This window comes from Lissotriton helveticus, chromosome 8 (assembly GCF_964261635.1).
Source record: "Lissotriton helveticus chromosome 8, aLisHel1.1, whole genome shotgun sequence".
Taxonomy (NCBI): domain Eukaryota; kingdom Metazoa; phylum Chordata; class Amphibia; order Caudata; family Salamandridae; genus Lissotriton; species Lissotriton helveticus.
This window is the reverse complement of record NC_136069.1, coordinates 312,562,529-312,581,254: the sequence shown is the minus strand read 5'-3', so window position 1 is coordinate 312,581,254 and position 18,726 is coordinate 312,562,529. Positions and strand designations below refer to the sequence as shown.

General features: G+C 43.5%; 1 protein-coding gene across 3 annotated transcripts in view; it reads left to right on the top strand.

Annotated features, from left to right (window-relative positions):
• Nucleotides 1–18,726, top strand: part of SKA3 (spindle and kinetochore associated complex subunit 3) — a 574,705-nt gene that overhangs the window by 226,088 nt on the left and 329,891 nt on the right. For 2 of the 3 annotated variants that reach the window (XM_078657088.1, XM_078657086.1), the window contains exon 8: nucleotides 12,264–12,464. In XM_078657088.1, the coding sequence (XP_078513214.1) occupies nucleotides 12,264–12,464 (201 nt within the window). The remainder of the gene's footprint in view (nucleotides 1–12,263; nucleotides 12,465–18,726) is intronic. The other variant, XM_078657087.1, reaches the window with a different exon arrangement.

Below are 18,726 nucleotides of genomic sequence, written 5' to 3'. Positions count from 1 at the left end.
GACATGATTGGGTGCTCTTACTGATTGCTGTTTGACAATTTCAAAAAGTTTTTGGGCACGATTTGAGGCTTGAGTAAGTTGGGCTCTAAAGGCCTTTGTCATCTTGATTTTTTTATTGTAAGAACTCCTAACCAATTTCAGGAATTTTAGATGATAAACGGAAGGTTTGGATCTTTATAGACGTTCAGCAGCCCTTCGGTTGCGGCGTTCAGAGTTTAGGTTGTCCTTGAACCAGGGTTTGGAGATTATGGGGGAGGCATTTTTTTGCTGTAGAGGAGCTATTGAATCCATGATACCAGAGAGTGGAGTTATAGAAGTCAGTGAGATCATGTACATCAGATATGTCAGTTTGGGAAGACAAGGCATTTTTACATTCGATAGCTAGACAGTCCGTGTTAATATTCCTGAGGTTTCTTTTCCACTGTTTAATTTTCTTTGGTTGGACCCTCTTCTGTATCACCTCCCTGTGGATAAAGAAGATGCTGCTGTAATGGTCGAACCAATCACACTGGGTAATGTCCTCCAATGTGATGGTATTACCTTTTGAAATAATGAGGTCCAGAATTTCTCCTTTGTTGTGAGTTGTCAGAATTGGATAAGGTCCAGATCAGATAGGAATGCGTTATGGCAGATCACCGCTTGGTCATTAAATTTAGACCAATGAAGGTTAAAATCACCAAGGTAGATTTGGGATACTGATGGGTCTTCATTGGAAGATATAATTTCCATTGGTTGTTCAATGAAGAGGAAGTTATCACCCGTAGGATGGTAGAAAGTATGAAGTTTGCATACAGGGATGTGGTTACTGGAGATGTTGAGGCAAAGGTATTCAACTATAGGTGAGGTGGGGGTCTCCATGTGGGAGACAGATAGTGTGTTCCGGTGTATGCTAGCTAGCCACCGCCCTGTTTCATTGTTCGGTCTAGACAGATTATGTCATGACTAGGGGGCACTAGGAGATCTAAGATGGGGGTAGAGAAAGGATTTAGCCATGTTTCCGTGGGGATGATAATATCGAGCTCATTATTTTGGATGAGGTCGAAGATATCTGAGGCATGCTTGTTAGCTTATCTACAATTGAGGAGTGCGCATTTTAATCGAATAGGCGTGTGATGTAGGAGTCTGAAAGATATTCACTTGCTTGAGATTGTCGCTGTTGCGTTAGAGTGTGGGTTGACATGGGAGGTTTAATTTTTAATGTAGCTCCACAACTCGGTGTGGCTGCGTTTGCCCAGAAGGGAGTATGCGTGTAGCCATTCTTTCTCCATTTTTGCTTGGTTAATGGAACAAACCATCTGTTTGTGCGTTTTTATTTGTTCCTTCATTGTTTGGAATACGTCCGTTTTAAGTGGTTTGTTATGTTTCTTATAAAGAAATTTCTGCATCCTGGAAATATTCTGCTTACTTACAGTAACTGGACATTTTTGATGACTGAGATTTGCTTTGAGCCTAGGGGCAGTGGATTTTAGACCTATTATGATCTGGGGGTCGTTAATAACAGTGTCTCAATGTGCAAATAAGCTTTGTCCATTTTGCGTCTGAAGAGTGGTGCTACAAGTAAATTTCCAAGGTTCGAATTTTTCCAGGGAGACTTGGCCCCATTTTAATCAGGGAATTAGTTGTTTTGTTTCAACTCTGTTTGAAGACCCAATCGTCTTCAAGCAGTCATATTTTATGGATTTTAATTGTAGCTAAGAGCAGACTGTGAGATGGTCGCTCGAGTGGAGTAACTGACTTTTAAACGTCACAGCTGCTTCATAATAATGGGTGACATGAACATATTTTCGAGTGTACTTGCTCCTCTGAAGGTTTTGGGAAATTGAGGTTTTGTACTGCTTTGTTCCAGTGTGTGTTGAATGGATTTAAGAGTGTATCTATTGAGCAAGCTACGTAGTTTTTCAAGTGGCGTTCTTGCAGGAGTGTGTTTAGGAAATGGGCCCCCAAGTGATGGAAGTTAAAATTGCCACAGATTATTAACTCTTGGTTAGGGTGATCACAGAGAACGTCTAATAGTGAGTCGCATAACTGTATAATCTTTTTGGCCCTTATTGAACCAAAGCGGTTAAAATAAAGGTTGATCAACAGAATTCTCATCTTATGGCTCATGATTTTTGCACCCTCAATTAAGATGACTTGTATCATGCCATTTTTAGTGACCAGGATGGCGACAGGAAGATGCCAGCCAATGTCGGGTGTTTCCAGGTGTAATAGGTGAAGCTTGACTCTTCAGCCACGAGGACCAGGAGCTGGATTCGAGCTGTCCCACGAAGGATGTCGAGTGCTGCAGCGTCGGAATCCGGATTGGACCCAACAAGCCTTGGCAACAGCAACCCATGCAAGAAGATAAGATTGGCTTTGGTGCAGACCAGTAAGGTCTTAGGGACTTACCCTTTGGAGGGTCTGGAGCAACCAGGAAAGCCCAAGTAACAAAGGATTATCCTTCGTGAGGACCCACTAGCCAACGGACAAGAGATCGCGAAGGAGCCTCAAGCTACGGTGAAGAAAGGGGACTCACGGGACATTCGTGGAGTGCTGGCCTCTCAGCTTCGGTGCAAAAGGTGCTCGGGGCAAGGGCAACAAATAGCTCAATGCACAGCTTTGGGAAACTTCGGGAAGTAGGTGTAGTTGCAAAATTGCAGGATGTCCAGGAGTTCCGGTCCCACGTCTCTTGTGATGGCTGCGATCTCAGCTTTGCTGGGATCTCGTGTCGGCCTCAGAGATGTCTGGAAGTCCGTGTCCTGAGTCGCAGATTCTTCGGGATCCGGCAAGAGCCTCGAAAATGCAGACCGGCAAGATGCTGTTAGGTGCCTGTTTGAACAGGGAGGTCACTCCATGACCTCAAGGGAGATTTCTTCCGTCTTCCAGTTGAAATGGAATGTCGAAGGTCCAAGATATATGTTGCAGAGTTTCAGCCGTCATCAGCCAGGATAGCTTGACTCCAGTGGCGTAGTGAGCACGGGTCCCTTGCTCACTTTGCCACTTGATTCAAGCTAGCCTGGCTGATGATGGCTGTTTAGCCAGAAACCGGTCCCAGGATGCTTGTTTCTGGTCCAGGGAAGATATGGCTTGGCAGTTCGGGCTGGACTGTTCCCATGAGGCACAGGGTCAGACTGATTTGCATATGGCCATGTCTGAACTGGGGTGGTGGAGTGAGCTAAAGAATGAGGATGGATTAAACCCAGATCAGTTGACTGGGGGAGAGTGTCTGATTTGCTGAAACGCTCCGTCCATCATCCCCTTTGATAAGGCTTAACTTAAGAGGCAATGTGTAATGTATTTGTGCAGTATTTCATATAACAACACAGTGGAAACATCACAAAGGTTTTCACACCAGGTTAGATTATGATTTTATAAATAAAACAAGATCAAAACGACAAAAATCCATCCAGTGTAAGTCGAGATATGAAGTTTTAAAGATTTAGCGAATCGCAATTAGAGAATCACAAAATGCAATGTATGTAGGATTTGCTAACATTTTTGCGAATCCTACATATTCCTTATTTGCGAATTGCAAATTGAGATTCACAAATAAGGAATACCTTCCCATTCATTCCTATGGGCTAGGAGGCCCATAGAAATGAATACCAATTAGAGAATCGCAAATTGAGAATGCAATTTCAAGGTTGCAAGGGTGTCAAAAGGACACCCTGTTGCACCCCTGAAATATGCATGTGTGCACATTTTGCGCACATACATGCCCTAAGGGCATGTATGTGCGACATATGGCACTTTAAAAAAAAAATGTAAAAGTGTTTTTTTTAAAGAAAATCGCAAATTACCACCAACTTGAAGTTGGTGGTAATTTGCAATTCCTTAAGGCCAAATAGGATATTTCTGGTTCTTCCAGAACGGCATTTAAGGAATCGAAATGTGCAATTCCTTAATTGCATTCGTAAAATAGAGAATCGCAAATTTTGCGATTCTCTATTTTGCCCATTTGCAAACAGGCCGATACTGAGAATCTGCCTGTTTGCAAACAGGAAAAAGGCTTGATACATATGGCCCCAAATGCAATATTTAGCACTTAGACGTTTTGCCCAAACAGTTAATTGGTTGTGCTGGACCGGGACAAAGACCAGCATTCAGGCTGATCGCAATGGAGTATGTACGGATACATTACCCACGCAGGCACCAGAGGAAAATACCCTAGAAACTGGTTGCAACTGCGAGATGCGTCAGTGATTCCCACACAGTTGAGGTGTTGCGCCAAATTTCTTCATGCAGCTGCGTCGGTTCCGTGAGCGAAGCATCCATTCCAAAGTGCGTTGGTTCCAGGTGCGCTGTGCTGTGTTTCTCCACTCTGTAGAGGTGATACGTCTATCTTTTCCACGCAGTGGCGGCGATCCGTCGGTTCTGAAGCGGTGGTTCAGAGTGCGATGCAGCATTTCGAGTACGATGCAACAGCGGCAATGCAGCAATTTTACTCTTACAGCAGAAGATGTGTTGGTTCCAGCAGAGCAAACCGCTAGGTTCACTTCCAAGGATCTAGGACTGTAGTGGCACGACCATGGCAGGACAGAATCACAAGTAGATTAGCCAAGGGTTGGATCAGGAGGGTTCTAAGCCTTTTGTGTCTGTGAGTCTTAAGCATCAGGAGGTAAGCCCTTGGAGTCACTCTGGGTTCTAGTGATGCAGGTCTAGATCTTCTCATCCAGGCAGAGAGACAGAGAGCATCAGGCAGCAGAGCTACACAGATAGGCAAGAGTACAAGAAACAGCAGTTCCAGCAGAGTGATGCCATTGAGCACTACAGCAGATCATCTTCTTCCTGGCAGAGTGATCCTAAGTCAAGACTGATTTGGTAGTGCCAGGGGTCCTGTACTTGTACCCAGTGGTGCCTTTTAAGTGGGGGAGACTTCAAAGAAAGCTTTGAAGTGCACAGAGGCTCTTCCTTTTTCGCTTTCAATACAAATCTCTCCTGCTTCAGTTCTGTATATAGTTTCGATCCATGTTCCAGGACATCTAGTAGACATGTCTTTATATCTTTATCCACATATTGTTTGGTCACGAAGCTGTGTAGTCTTACAGGCTCAGTCATTTCAAAGGGATTTCCTTGCTGCTGCATGTAATGAAGAAGGCTGTCAATATGTTTATTAAAACATTCCCCTCTCCTTCTCACAAGTTCGTGGTGAGGAACAGTTTCACAATGGCCCATTAATTTTGAAATTACGCACCTACATCAATTGAAAACTTGAAACAAAAACAATATTAAAGTGAATTACCAATATGATGGCTAAAACACATTATTATAAAGCTGCCATTTTGGAAAATTGCGGAAGGGTTGCCTTGAGGGGTTATTTTCTGTCTCTATAAGACCACTAGATCCACAAAACCTATGTTTTCACACCAAAATGAAGTATATGGTTCTGTTGGTTCCTCAAATATTACATCATCATTGCAACTCATCTGCCATTTTTAAAAATGTTGTCCAGAAAAATTCGCCCCGGATTAGCAATGTCTACCAAAGTTAAATTACTTCTCTAATGTTACAAAAACACAAATCAAAAATAAAAATCTCCGGACAACAATTTTTTTATGGAGGTAAATCAAGGAGCCGGGACTATAATGCCAAAAGCAATGATTATTGCCAGACTCATAATTTCAGTTTCTAAATGAATACTCGTGAGGGAGAGGGAGGGAGGTTTCTCAGCCTACACTCAAAACAAGATTTTTTTAATTGTCCTGTTTCTGTTTTTCAATTCACAATTATTTTGCCTAAATAAGGCTAATGAATCATGCATTTTTCTTTAGTTTTAGATTAATTATCAAACCATTCTGACGTATTTATTACTTCAAACTTCCGTTTAAATTGATTAAGCCTGGAAAGAAGACACTTAAAATAATTTCAACCCTTAAAAAATTCCCATTTCACACCATTTTGAGATGTTAATCTTTAATCCAACATTGACCCATCTTGTTGGAATAGTTTAAAATAATCCATGGTCCATTGAGAATGGCGCGTTTGCAAACATTGCAAGTGACCAAGCGCTTATTCAAAGAATAATCTACTGTAAAGGGAATAGGCTTCTAAATGGGCATTTAAAAATCTTGACCCTTCTCCCTAATACATGTCTCCCTAAAAAGGCTTACAGCCTTATTGCCCACATGCTGTCAAGAGCTATGAACTGCATATTCCATCCTTCTGCACCCATTCTTTCACCTAATTGCAGAGTGGGGAATTAATAATGCCTCTGCATTGAACATTAACTTATGTTGACACGTGAGCAAAGGCCAATACAGCTTAATTAACACTCTAACAGGTCTGGAGTAAAGTGAACTGGATACTGTGTATGTACAAGATACTCACTGCCTTGACTATTGGTCCAGTGGCTTTTCTACCCTTGCCCCCAGGTGACCAGTTCACCATCGCCCCTTATCTAGGAAGAAGTCTTTGATGAAAACATGCACTGGGGAGATGTATGTGGGGGCAGGAGGCTGTTGGAAAGGTTAGTGTTATCCCGGCACCCAAGAATGATCTTCAGCTTAGAAAGTAGTGCAGGAAGCAGCTACTCCAGATGCGTTAACACCAGATCCTCTAATACAGGTGGGATCTCTGGTGTGCTGCCTAATGCTGACAATTCATACCATCATGACAGAATGTCAAGCAGCAGTTCCTCCTTTGGGTGGTAGTAGGATCCATGGTAGACAGGTCAGATCCACTCTATTCTTCAGGTCAGGTGTAGCTGTTGGGATGTCATGCCTTCACCAACCCCCTGTTGATCCAGCTGCAGTATTTACCTCCATTCTGCCCTGTTCCTCTTTTCAGAAGTCTACCTGGTTGTTCTCAGTTCTAAATCGAAATTCCTATGGTTCCCCCTGCCAAAAGACCTGGTACACCTCTTGCCGATTCTGATGCAAATTCCCCATTCTCACGTGAAGCAAAAGGATTACCCAGTACCAGTTCCCCATGCCTCAATCCAAGCATCAGCCTGGTCACGGATGCAACCCTTGATTCTTTTAGGCTAGATAAGTTTTATATGAGGCCACATGCTAAATACCATTTGGGCTGTTTTTATTATGGGTTAATGTATTTCCAATGCAATTGGTGTACCACCTAGAAGCAATCTGTACATTGTGGTTGACTAGTCTAGCTTCATCACTGCTTTCATCTTTATGGCAGTCATTTGGCGAGAGAGGATTTCTTCCAGTCCACAAGTATCTTTTATTTGTAACATTTGATTTAGATTATAGCCTTAGAGCCTGACGTAGCAGGCTCTACCAGTCATTAAAGACCCACTTCAGCAGGCCTTTAGAAAGGGAGCTGGCCTTTAATGGCTGGTAGAGCCTGCTATGGATGGCTCTAAAGCTACTAGAACATTCCACTCCTATAGGGCAGAATGTTCTAATTTGTAAAACAAAGGCCTCAAGGAGCCTGAGGGGGTTAAAATTCCCTCTTGCTCCATGAGGCCTTTGTTCACAGGAACAGATGTGAACAAACATTGGAATGTTGATGATCCGGTCTTCTGCTGGTCATTAGAAGCCCGGAGAACTCCATTGTCTTCAACGGATCGCTCAGCATTCCAATGTTCTAATAGAGCCTTAGAGCCCCCAGTGCTGGCTTACCAGCCATAAAAGGCCCACTCCAGTGTTTAGCAAGGGAGCGGGCCTTTAATGGTCGGTAGAGCCTGCTACGGGGGGCTTCAAGGCTATTAGAACATTCCCCCCTTAGAGGGCAGAATGTTCTAATTTGTAAAACAAAGGCCTCACAGAGCCCGAGTGGGGGTTGAAATCCCCTGATGCTCAGTGAGGCCTTTGTTCACAGCTGTTGTTGTGAACAAACATTGGAATGTTGATGCTCTGAGTTTCTACCTGCCGTTCGAAGCCTGGAGCACTCCATTTTCTTCAATGGAGCGCTCAACATTCTAATGTTCTAATTCATGTTATAAACCATAGTCACATATCAAAATGTTTGACTAAAAAAGTTTGCTAGAATCCCTTTTGTACTGCAAAACAACATAAGTAGGAGTACATGGGGTTATGAAAAAGAACGAAAAATTTCCTAGCTATCGTAACGGAAAGTTTAAATTCTATTAAGGGCTCGGAGGCGAGGATTATGCCTTTGCTTTTCACTTTTATTAACAGCAGCCAATTTTTAAAACAACACTACATTTCCCATGAACCCTTGGGAAAATCGTAGTAAAAGAAAAGTGTCCAATTGGGAACAGTCTGAGGAAGCTAATCAGGGACACTCCAGCTCCAACATAGTCTGTCCTCACTTGCCCTTCATCCTCTTTCGTCGCGCGAAGTCAGCCGTTGGATCCCTGTCATGTGTCCTGCTTATTCGCATCAGAACCTACGAGAACACAGGTACCTCGTCACTCAACGAACAGGCATTCGTCAAGCCTGTAAACGAATAGCAGTGAGATATTTCCACAAGAAATTAAACGAAATCAATATTCTCAACTGTCTAGAAATCAAACTGAGTTACTTAATCCAATATGGGGTGGGTAATTTTCATCCAAAACCCTAGAGCGGGATAATCCTCGCCTCCAAGTCCTTAATAAAATGTAAACTTTCCTTTTACGATAGCTAGGAATTTTTTCATTCTATGCCAGGACGGGAGGCGAGGATTATGCTAGTTTAAAGCTTGCTCATCACGAGGTGAGCCATGTCCAGCACTGGCTTGAAGTAGAAACTTTTAAAGGTAGAGTCTGAAGACCAATCCGCCGCGTTCAGGATATCCAATAAACGGTCACCCAAGCTAAATGCTTTCAAGGCCATTGTTCCTCGAGCTGAGTGAGCTCCAAAGTCCTTGACGCTTAAACCTGCTTCTTGCATAGGCCCCGTTAAAGCCATCAGACTATGGTGGGAGAGGACACCGCCCTAAATGGTTTGCGTCACGCAATGAGGAGTTGATTCTCTCCTGGCGGACAGAACTCCTCTGTCCTTTCTTCATATGCTTTCAGGCAGTGGACCACACAAAACTTAGGGGAATCTGGGAATTATCCTTGTGTGACACCTAGTCCTTCTATGCCGAGTAAAAGTCACACCATTCGGAGTAAAAATCCTGACTGTGACATCCAGAGCTCTCACATCAGACACGTCGACAGGAGACGGGACAGAGCAGCATAGTCAGATTAGCCGACTGCTCCTTCCGTAACCGAGAATGGTTAGGTTGCCAAGATAAGAACAAGTTAAAGACCTGATTCACATCCCATAGGGCTGAATGCCGAGGTTTCTGAGGCAGTGACAGTCTGATGCCCCGGAGAAGCCTGCACACGAGGGGGTGCTCCCTAACTGCTGCATTATTAAGCGGCACGTGGTCCGAAATCACTGAAAGAAAGGTGTTTATTGTCCTGTAAGCCAGACCACTAGAAGCCAGGTGCCGCAGAAATTGTTACCCGCTTGGCCACGTTTTTACAGAGCAGCTTAAAATCTGGTCTAAAATTTCTTTAATGAGCTTTAAAACTAAACAAAGGAAGAAAAGCCATGTTAAAAGGAATACAGACTTTTTTATTATTGAATTAAGAATCCTCTCCCTAATTATTAAGTTCCAGCCTTTGCAGATTCTGAAATCGTACATACAGAAGCTTGTTTTCTTTTTTATTGCCCACCCCAAAAGGGACTCTGGGGACATCAGGGAACCTGACATCTTGGCCTCCTCAGCCATGTCCAAGATCTTTGTGAGTGGCCCTAAAATGTCCAGGAGCTTGTCCTGGCAGGCTCGCCAGGACCTGTCTATGCCTTTTTTAGGATCTCATAAATTTCTGTAAAAACGTGGCCAAGCGGGTATCAATTTCTGGAGTGAGGGCGACTTTACCCTCCAGGGAAAGTCGAGGGCATTCTGCCTGGAGGCAGTTACGGGCCTTCTTTTCTAAAGGCTCCCGAATGCTCATTGCTACACAGCTGGCAACCTTGTCAGCTGGGGCCCAAACCGAACAGTGGGGGTGGATCAGGATCAAACATGTCAGAGGTGTCCTGAGGTCGGGAAGGGAGCAAGGATCTGGAAGGGCCAGGCTCAGCATCCACGTCCCCTGTGGGCATAGCGTCTTGTGGAGTTGGCAAATCCTCCCCTGCAGGTGGCAAATTTGGTGGAGTAGCAAGAAAGGCTTGTTTAAGCTTGTCAAAGGCGCTAAGGTCCACCCCTGTGTTGCATGCGTGCTTGCAGGGGGGATGGTGGGGGGACAGGATCTGATGCCAGGGGAATCCGGGGAGGCCCAGACTGAGAGACGGGGACCATAGGGAGGGTAGACAGGTGTGCTAGCGCCTGGTCTATCTTTCGTGATTACCTCTCCTCTAGGGACGATATGGCTTTGCCCACCGCTCTGTAGATTAAAGCATCTACTGCTTCATAGAATTCATCGTCCCAAGGGAGGTCTGCTAGGTTGTTTTCCTCTCCCTGGGAGTCTTCCTCGTAGTCCATTTCCATATTCTTGGACAATAATGAGGGTAGATGAGTCTTATCAATGGAGACAGACCGGGCTGCCTTATCCTGAAAGGCTTTACCTTATAGGGCTGGGTGTCAGCCTAATCTGGGGTGCAAGGCTCTCGCTGATTTCAAGGGGCTAGGCCCTGGACACAGTAATACCTGGTGTAAGTCTGTTTTTTAATATTAAACCGGCCTGGGTATGTGCCTAACAGGCGTCCGGCGCCTGACAATACAGACCCACAACGGGCGTGAACGTGCAACAATACTAAATCTGTTACCTGAAATAGACAGTGCCTGAGGCAGCAGAGCGTTATTAGGAAGGATCAGCCTTTATTTAGGACTACGCGGCACGATCAATACACCTCAAAGGCGTCCTCCTCAGGCCAGGTGCTTGTGGGGACTACGGCGCGCCACTCAATCCCCTCAGGAATTTGAATGCGCACGCTGTGTCCCGCTGCCTCACATGCCCCCTGGCGGCGGGAGGTCCGCGAGCGCACCAGGAAAGAGCCGTGGAGGAGCGGAAACGATCCAGCGGCTTGAAAGAAAGGCACGCATGCACTTCCTTCAGTGTTGTGAATCTAGTCGGCGAAACCACGGTAAGGCAAGATGCACAGCCTAATAAGCAGTCAGGAAATGAGCACAATTGGCAAAACTGACATTCATGAAAGCACCATTGAAAATGAAGCAGCACAGCAGCGATAAAGCCAATATACTGACTAAACGAAAGGCAATTTGACAAAGCCGCATTAGCATGCACAGAGCTAAGTGCGAAATATGTACAGCAATAGCAATTCTACAACGATAAAGCCAGTATACTGACTAAACGTAAGGCAATTTGACAAAGGTGCATTAGTATGCGCGGAATATGTACAACAATAGCAATTCTACGACAAGCAATTTGAAAACAAAAGAGCACAATTAGCAAGACAAGATTCCCACAGAGTAGGAAAGGCACCTATCTCGGCTGCACATCCGCGAAGAAATAGGATGAATGGCCAGTGAGGACAGATTATGTTGGAGCTGGAGTGTCCATGATTGGAGGCCTCAGGACTGTTCCTGATTGGACACTTTTCTTTTACTACAATTTTTCCAAGGGTTCATGGGAAATGTAGTCTTGTTGATTTAAAAATGGCTGCTAATAATAAAAGTGAAGAGAGAAGGCATAATCCTCGCCTCCAGTCCTGACATAGAATGTGTCAAGACCATGAGATCAAAAGCTTATGTTGCAGCACAGCACTCCACTTCTGTGAGTTTTGCTATCCAAAAAATTTCAGAGAAACACAGGATGTGAAATAGGAGTAGTGACGTGGTTCCACTGAAACCGTGGAAGCCAGGTAATGCTTTACACTGAATGAGCTCTGAACATATTTGGTAACTTTTAGCACATTTTCATTTCCATTTTGAGTGACAACTTTCCAGCTTTAGAACGCTGCAGTAAAATGATTGTATGTGCCCTCGTTACAGACATGGCTTTGTTTATTTTTGCAAATTTATTTAGCATATAATTGCATTGCAACAGCTATTACCATAGCATGTGTATACTGCTTTAATTGAAATGTAGATTCCATGTTCCCAACGTATGTCCTTGTTCAGCATTCAGATAAATTAATGATGGATTTTGATGCTCAGTAATTTTATTTGAAGGTTGCCTTGTTTCTTGCTTGTTTTATGCATCTATGAAATCTTTGCAGCAGGATGGAAGAATGGTAGCCAGTCTGGGGTGTGGGGGATAGGGCGAGGAGGGGGGTCATATTATGACACACTTTTAGTTGTTTTGGGTACATTTTGAATTTTTTTAGGTTATGTGACTCCAGCATTCCATCAATAGAACTAGAATGGTCTTATACGGATGCTTTATAAAATATTTTTAGCAAGTATTATTTTTGTTTTTTCAGCAGGTTAATAAAGAAGACACAACGGAAGACGTACCAAAGACAAATAAATCGTGTCCAGAAGAACCATCCCATTTGATGTTTGGTACAGAGTTTTATGAAAATTCGGTTGGATTGTCTGCTCCGCCTCAGTTCATGGATTATGAAGATTTTCTTGTCACTCCAAAGCGCCCAGAGTTGCCTTCTATAATGCATGATTTTAAGGTTCTTATTTTCCAATTTATTTGACTTTCATTTTAGAGTGTCTTTTTTCTCGAATATTTAGCAATTGTCGAGGTGCTTTTCAGAATAGGGTACATTCTCACTTTTTCCCTCATTATTATTTATTTCACTTCTGTTTTAAAAAATTGCTTCACGCTTACATTTGGGTTGATGGTGATCAGGATTGGGTGATCAAGATATGTCTTTTGGAGCAGATTGGTAAATAAGTGGAGTGCTCTTGTGCTCGTGTCCTCCTTTTCTGTCCCATTGGGCTTCTTTCTTTTAATTTTTCCCCTTTCCATTTATTTCCCTTGTCTAACTATCTGTTCTTCTTCATTCACAGCATTTTCTTTGCTCCGATTTTGCAGCATGATCCTCTTTTAGATTCACATGCTGTGCATTATTCCATCAAGAAATATTTACAGTAACGAAACATTTTTCTCTTTGGAAATTGACCAGCAAAGGAGTCATTCTGTCTCCGATACGGAGTGTAAGCCCACAATGCTCCAGTACATGGAAGCGAGGGCAGGTTGTGCCCAGACGTGGATCACTTGCTCATTTTGTCACTGGATTCAAGCTAACCTGGCTGATGAGGGGGGTTACCTCAAAACCGGTCCCAGGATGCTTGTTTCCGGTCCAGGATAGACCTGGCTTGGCAGTTGGGCTGGACTGTTTCCATGAGGAACAGTGTCAAGAATGCTTTGCATATGGCTGGGTCTGAACTCAGTGGCAAAGTGAACGATGATGGATTAAACCTAGATCTGTTACTGGGGGTGAGTGTCTGAAAAGTTTCAGCACTCTGTCCATCTACCTGTGTTTGCTTTAAAGAAAAAGACAACCAACAACTTCTAAGAAGAGTGTTTCATTGATAGATATTGAAGCTAAAAAGGGTGGCAAGTTTTTAAAGGATACGACTATGTTTCAAGGCAGAAATTGCTGTATTACTACAGAGTAAGAAGGAATTTGACCACGTGTTAAGGAAGTTTAAAATTCCTACTAAAAATGTCCCTGATCCCCTTGAGGGGTAACAGAAGTATAAACATGACCTATCTGAAGATATTTAGAGGGGATGCCTTTGAGCACTGATTCGTCCAAAAAGTTTGAACAACACTGTGGTCTTGATATCAATCCTTTAGAAGTTTTATTCACTTCCATAAATCTTCATAATTTCACTAGCCTTCATGTTGTTCTTTGTTTGTACAATATGGCATCGACTTTTTCGGGGATAAAACAAGTATGGATATACTCTTAAATAATATATTTCTACAGTCCTCATACCCTCCACCAGTATTATCCTAGAAAGTGGTTTTCATAACAGGAAACTGTGAGGGTTAACAAATCATCTCCGTATGCATAATTTGTGTACTATAGAATAAAAATCCATCAACAAGGTTCAAATAGTACATATATTCTTATGAATAAAAGAAGGTTACACTAAATTGTGACACAGCACCTGTTGTACTCCTATGTCCAGTAGTGGGTAATACATTAAATTGGTGGTAAGAGGATCCTCTGTGCAGATTGATGTGTATGTTAGTAGTTTACATGCCAGGAAAGGTGCTCACCGTAAATTGGTATAAGATGAACATTTCAAGAGTTGGTCAATATTAGATCTGCTCCAAGTAATCTAATCTAAAATCATTTATAGTATTGATATTAGTCATCGTGGTGTCTACGTATAGAAGACTCGATTTAATGATTCATCAGACTTACCCAAATTAATTACTGTATAATTTCAATTTATCATGGGATAAGCAGTGCCACAATGTCTGCAATACAAAAGTTACAGCCATCTCCCTGATCGGTAAAATCATGTATGTTACAATGCTCAATTTCCTAAGCTACAAAAATACCCCTTGACTTAAACGAAAACACAGAAATCATGGTAAAATAAAACCTATCCATAACTCACTAAAACAGGATAATTACATATACTCATAACGTTGTACTCCAGCACGTAGTTCGTATGCATCTTTGGGAAATATATATCAAACAAATTCATCCTCTGAACCATTATATCGTATCATTGTTAGTCATGTCATTAGCCCTTACTGCAGTATTTCAAGCATATTATAGTATATAGATATTTACAATTATTAAATCAACTGAGCAAATCTATATTATATGTTTTTTTAACCTTTATTTAAAGTTTCACAGAATTACGAATGGCAAATAAATGAAATTAACACAGGGACATAATAAAATAAGCATAATAAAAACAATAAAAGCATCATCAAACCATAACAGTGCTAAGTAATATCGAATGATGACAATAATTGTAGTGCAGCAAAGCATATCCACGAAATATGAATAGAAATGACAAATATCAAAGTGAATTCTGAAAAGAGAGTGCCACGATGTCTCCACATTGATTGATAGCGAAGACATCCTACCGAACGGATATCACTCCAATGACACAATTACGTACAGAAAAAGAATGCTAACAGAAAGATAACAGTTCAATAGTGTTGCCAACTCCAGCACCGCACTGTCCCAACATGGAGATTGAAGGGGTTTAACCCACCCCGGTCGGGGTGATGCCGGATTGTGTCAGGGCCTCTTGGGCCAGTTGTCGCCGGGAGGTGTAAGCTCGATAGGGTTCCCATATATCAATAGGCCTGGAGGTGGGGGGGAGTAAAGTGCTGAACTCCTCGCAGTTAGTATTACAAAATGCTAAACTGTTTAACCATGATCGGAGAGTGTGGATCTTTCTACTACCCCAGAGCAGTGCTATTTCCCTTTTGGCCAACATAAAGCAAAGAGCTGCCAATTTACGAATGTTCCTGGGGAAGTTCACGACATATCCCAGCAGTGCAATCTCAGGGGTAGGCAGGAGCGGTGTAGAGAGTATATCTCCCAACGCAGAGTGAACGTCTAACCAGTATTGATGTATCTTGGGGCAAGTCCATGTCAAATGTGCGAAATCTGCAAAAGGGGAAAGACATTTCGGGCAGTGGTGAGGCCGGTACTTGTCTATTCTATGTGCACGAGCTGGGGTGAAATACATCCGCCGGAGAAATTTAAACTGTAGCAACTTATGCCGGCTATTCAAGGAGACATCTGTCGTAGCCTTACAACAATATGTCCATTGCTCATCTGAAATAGGACCGCCCAGGTCTCTCTCCCATTCGGCCCTGAGTTTGGAGTCATCACTAGTTTTAAGTGCAACGCATTGTCTGTATAACTTGGAGATCAGGTGCGCGCTGGATGGGCTCTGTATTACCAACGTAAGAGGGGGGACTTCTTCGGGGGCTATAGGAAAGGAGGGGAAGCATGCTCTCAATGCTGAGCGAAGCCGGGTAAGGATAAATGTGTCCATAAAGGAGCGGTCAGAGAATCAGGCTTCCTCTGTCACAGAGAACACGTGACCATCGGGGAAAAGATGTCAGAGGGTGCCAATGGTAAATTTCTGCAGGGTATGTTTTACCAACGTCTCCTCTGTAATGGGAAGGGGCAATAACGGAGAGTAAAGCCCATCGAATCCTAAAAGTTTATGCAGTTTAACCCAGGCCCAGCATGTGGTGGATACGGTTTGTATATCGTGCGGGTCTCGAGGGAAGCCAGTGGGGAGAAGTGCGTGAAGCTGTCTAGGTAGAGCTAAATCTGCCTTTGGACGTAAGTATGGAATCCGTGCGTCCGGGTGAAACCACGAATAGGCATAGGCACATTGGGCAAGTAAATAATACAAGTAGAAGTCCGGTACACCCAGCCCGCCCCTGTCAGTCAGCATGGTCAAGACCCTCCAGCTGACACGTAGTGTACGGTCACCCCAGACCAATCGGAGCAGAAGTGAGCGTAGGTGTTTGAAGAAGGCTTTGGTTAGGGGAACCGGTATGTTATTAAAATAGTACAAAAACATGGAAGCACTACCATTTTAATAATCGCAACTCTCCCGGCCATGGAGAGGGGTAGACTAATCCAGCGGGTAATCTGTGTTTCCAACATGGAGACTGCAGTGCCATAGTTGAGGCGTATCATCGATGCAGTGTCTAGGTGGATATGTATTCCTAAATATTTAACGGAGTCATAGCACCATTCCAGCGGAAACTCAAAAGCCCAGGGTGTAGTGCTGGGTGTAAGTGGAAAAATGACAGATTTGTGCCTGTTAATATTCAGCCCAGAGAATGCTCCGAAACGTATAATTTCCCGTATTAATGGGTACAGATTACAGTGCGGGTGCCTAACGTATAGTATCATGTCATCTGCGTACATGGACATCAATAAAGGGCCGGTACGAAACTGTAACCCGCATTGGAGGTGTTTCTCCTGAAACTGCCGGGCCAAAGGATCGAGAGCTAAGATAAACAAGAGTGGGGAAAGGGGGCAACCCTGTCTTGTACCTCGCGACAGAGGGAAGGGATCCGATAATATACCATTGAGTCGCAGCCGTGCGGAGGGCCTGGTATACAAAAGTGCTATAGTTGCAATAAAGCACTCCGGCATGCCCATACGGCGCATGACAGAAAGGAAGAAGGGTAAAATACAAAAATGAATTGATGGGTCTGCACACCTTAGTAAATGTATCAACAAAAGTGTAAAGGTATGTACTCAGATTCGTGAAAATATGTGCGTGCAGTGCAATGGGAGGGGTACCAGATCCCTGCTTATGAATAGTAAATTGAGTCCTAGGAAACCAAGGGCTATGTACTGCACAGCTCTAGGGCGTTACGCCTCTGGGAAATTTTTTTTGAAAGTTAAAGCATTATGAAAACATGATTTTTCACATTTTATTCATGCGTTTACTTGTAGTTCTCCAAAATTATATGTTATGTGCAAAAACAAATTCAAATGAAAATTCAATATGATGCATATATATCTGAAATACATATATCAATCAAAAATACATACTGTATCTACAAAAGTTTCAAAAAGTTCAACAAAAACCAAATCTAAATAACCCAATGCATTTCGAGTTCAACCTGAACTCTTCTTCAGGGGTTGGTTAAACTTCACATAGATTATGAATATACAACAATGTTCGTGTTCAAGTCCTTAGGAGAGGTGCAGGTACGGAATCTACAACAAAAGGTATAATTAATCACAAATTGGTCAGTGCGCTGCAAGTGATGCACCTTCACCTATAACCTCAGGGTTTGCATTCTCAAGAAAGGAGATGTGAATGAAGAAAACGATGTGAAATGAAAGATAGTAGTGATGGCAAGAATAATAGTGTCCACGTGACTGACAAAAGCTTGCAAGTAAGCTTACTAAACATAGTTCCTTACTCCCCTGAATCCAACACCAAAAGAAACATAGTAATAAATATCACACTAATACACCGAAGGAAGAAGGGCCATTCCAGAGAATCAAATGCTTTCTCTGCATCCAATAAAATCGCTGCGGCTGGAGTAACGGGGTCAATACGGTGTAAGACCGTAAATAGGGTGCGGAGGTTAAGGGATGTAGACCTATGTGGGACAAAACCTGATTGCACGGGAGAGATGATAAATTCCATCAGAAGAGAAAGTCTGATTGCTATCACTTTGGCTAGAATTTTGTAGTCCGTGTTCAGCAGTGACAGCGGCCTATATGAACCACAGAGCATGGGGTCTTTCCCTGGTGTAGGCAATAGAATTATCACCGCTTCACGAAACATCGGGGGGAGGATGCCCACATCCAAGGCTTCCGCATAGACCTCAACCAGACGAGGCACCATAAGTTCCTTATATGTTTTATAAAAGTCGGCAGAGAAGCCGTCTAGTCGGGGGGCCGAAGAACCACGCAAGGCGTCAATGGCCTCTATGATGCTGTCTGCGGTAATAGGGGCTAGAAGGAACTCTTGCATGTAACGCTCTAGATACACAAGGGCCACCTCCGATAGATACTCTTCTTGGTCGGTCTGATTCCCGGAGAGGCGTGAGGAGTAAAGATTCTTGTAGTACATGAGGAAGAGCTCACAGACCGCCGGTGTAGTGGTGGACAGGCCATCTGAGGGGGCTACAAGTAGTTCGCGGTCAGCTGCAGCAATTTCTTCTTCGATCGTGTCTAAGGTGGAGCGCAGGTCACGGAGGATTCCTGCGTGTTTTGAAATGCACACCCCTCTGATATATGCCTTAAAGCCCTCCCACAGGACTGCCCATGTGTCAACGGAGCCAGTGTTCAAATCAAAGTAATCTTTGATGGCTTGTCGCACCTCCTCGGTGAAGACGGGGTCCAGTAACGCCCGTCCAGGGAAACGCCAACACCTCTCATATCCCCCTCCCTTGGGACAAACAGTTGGAGAATAACCGGGCAGTGATCGGAGAGAGTGCGGGGGAGAGTGCGG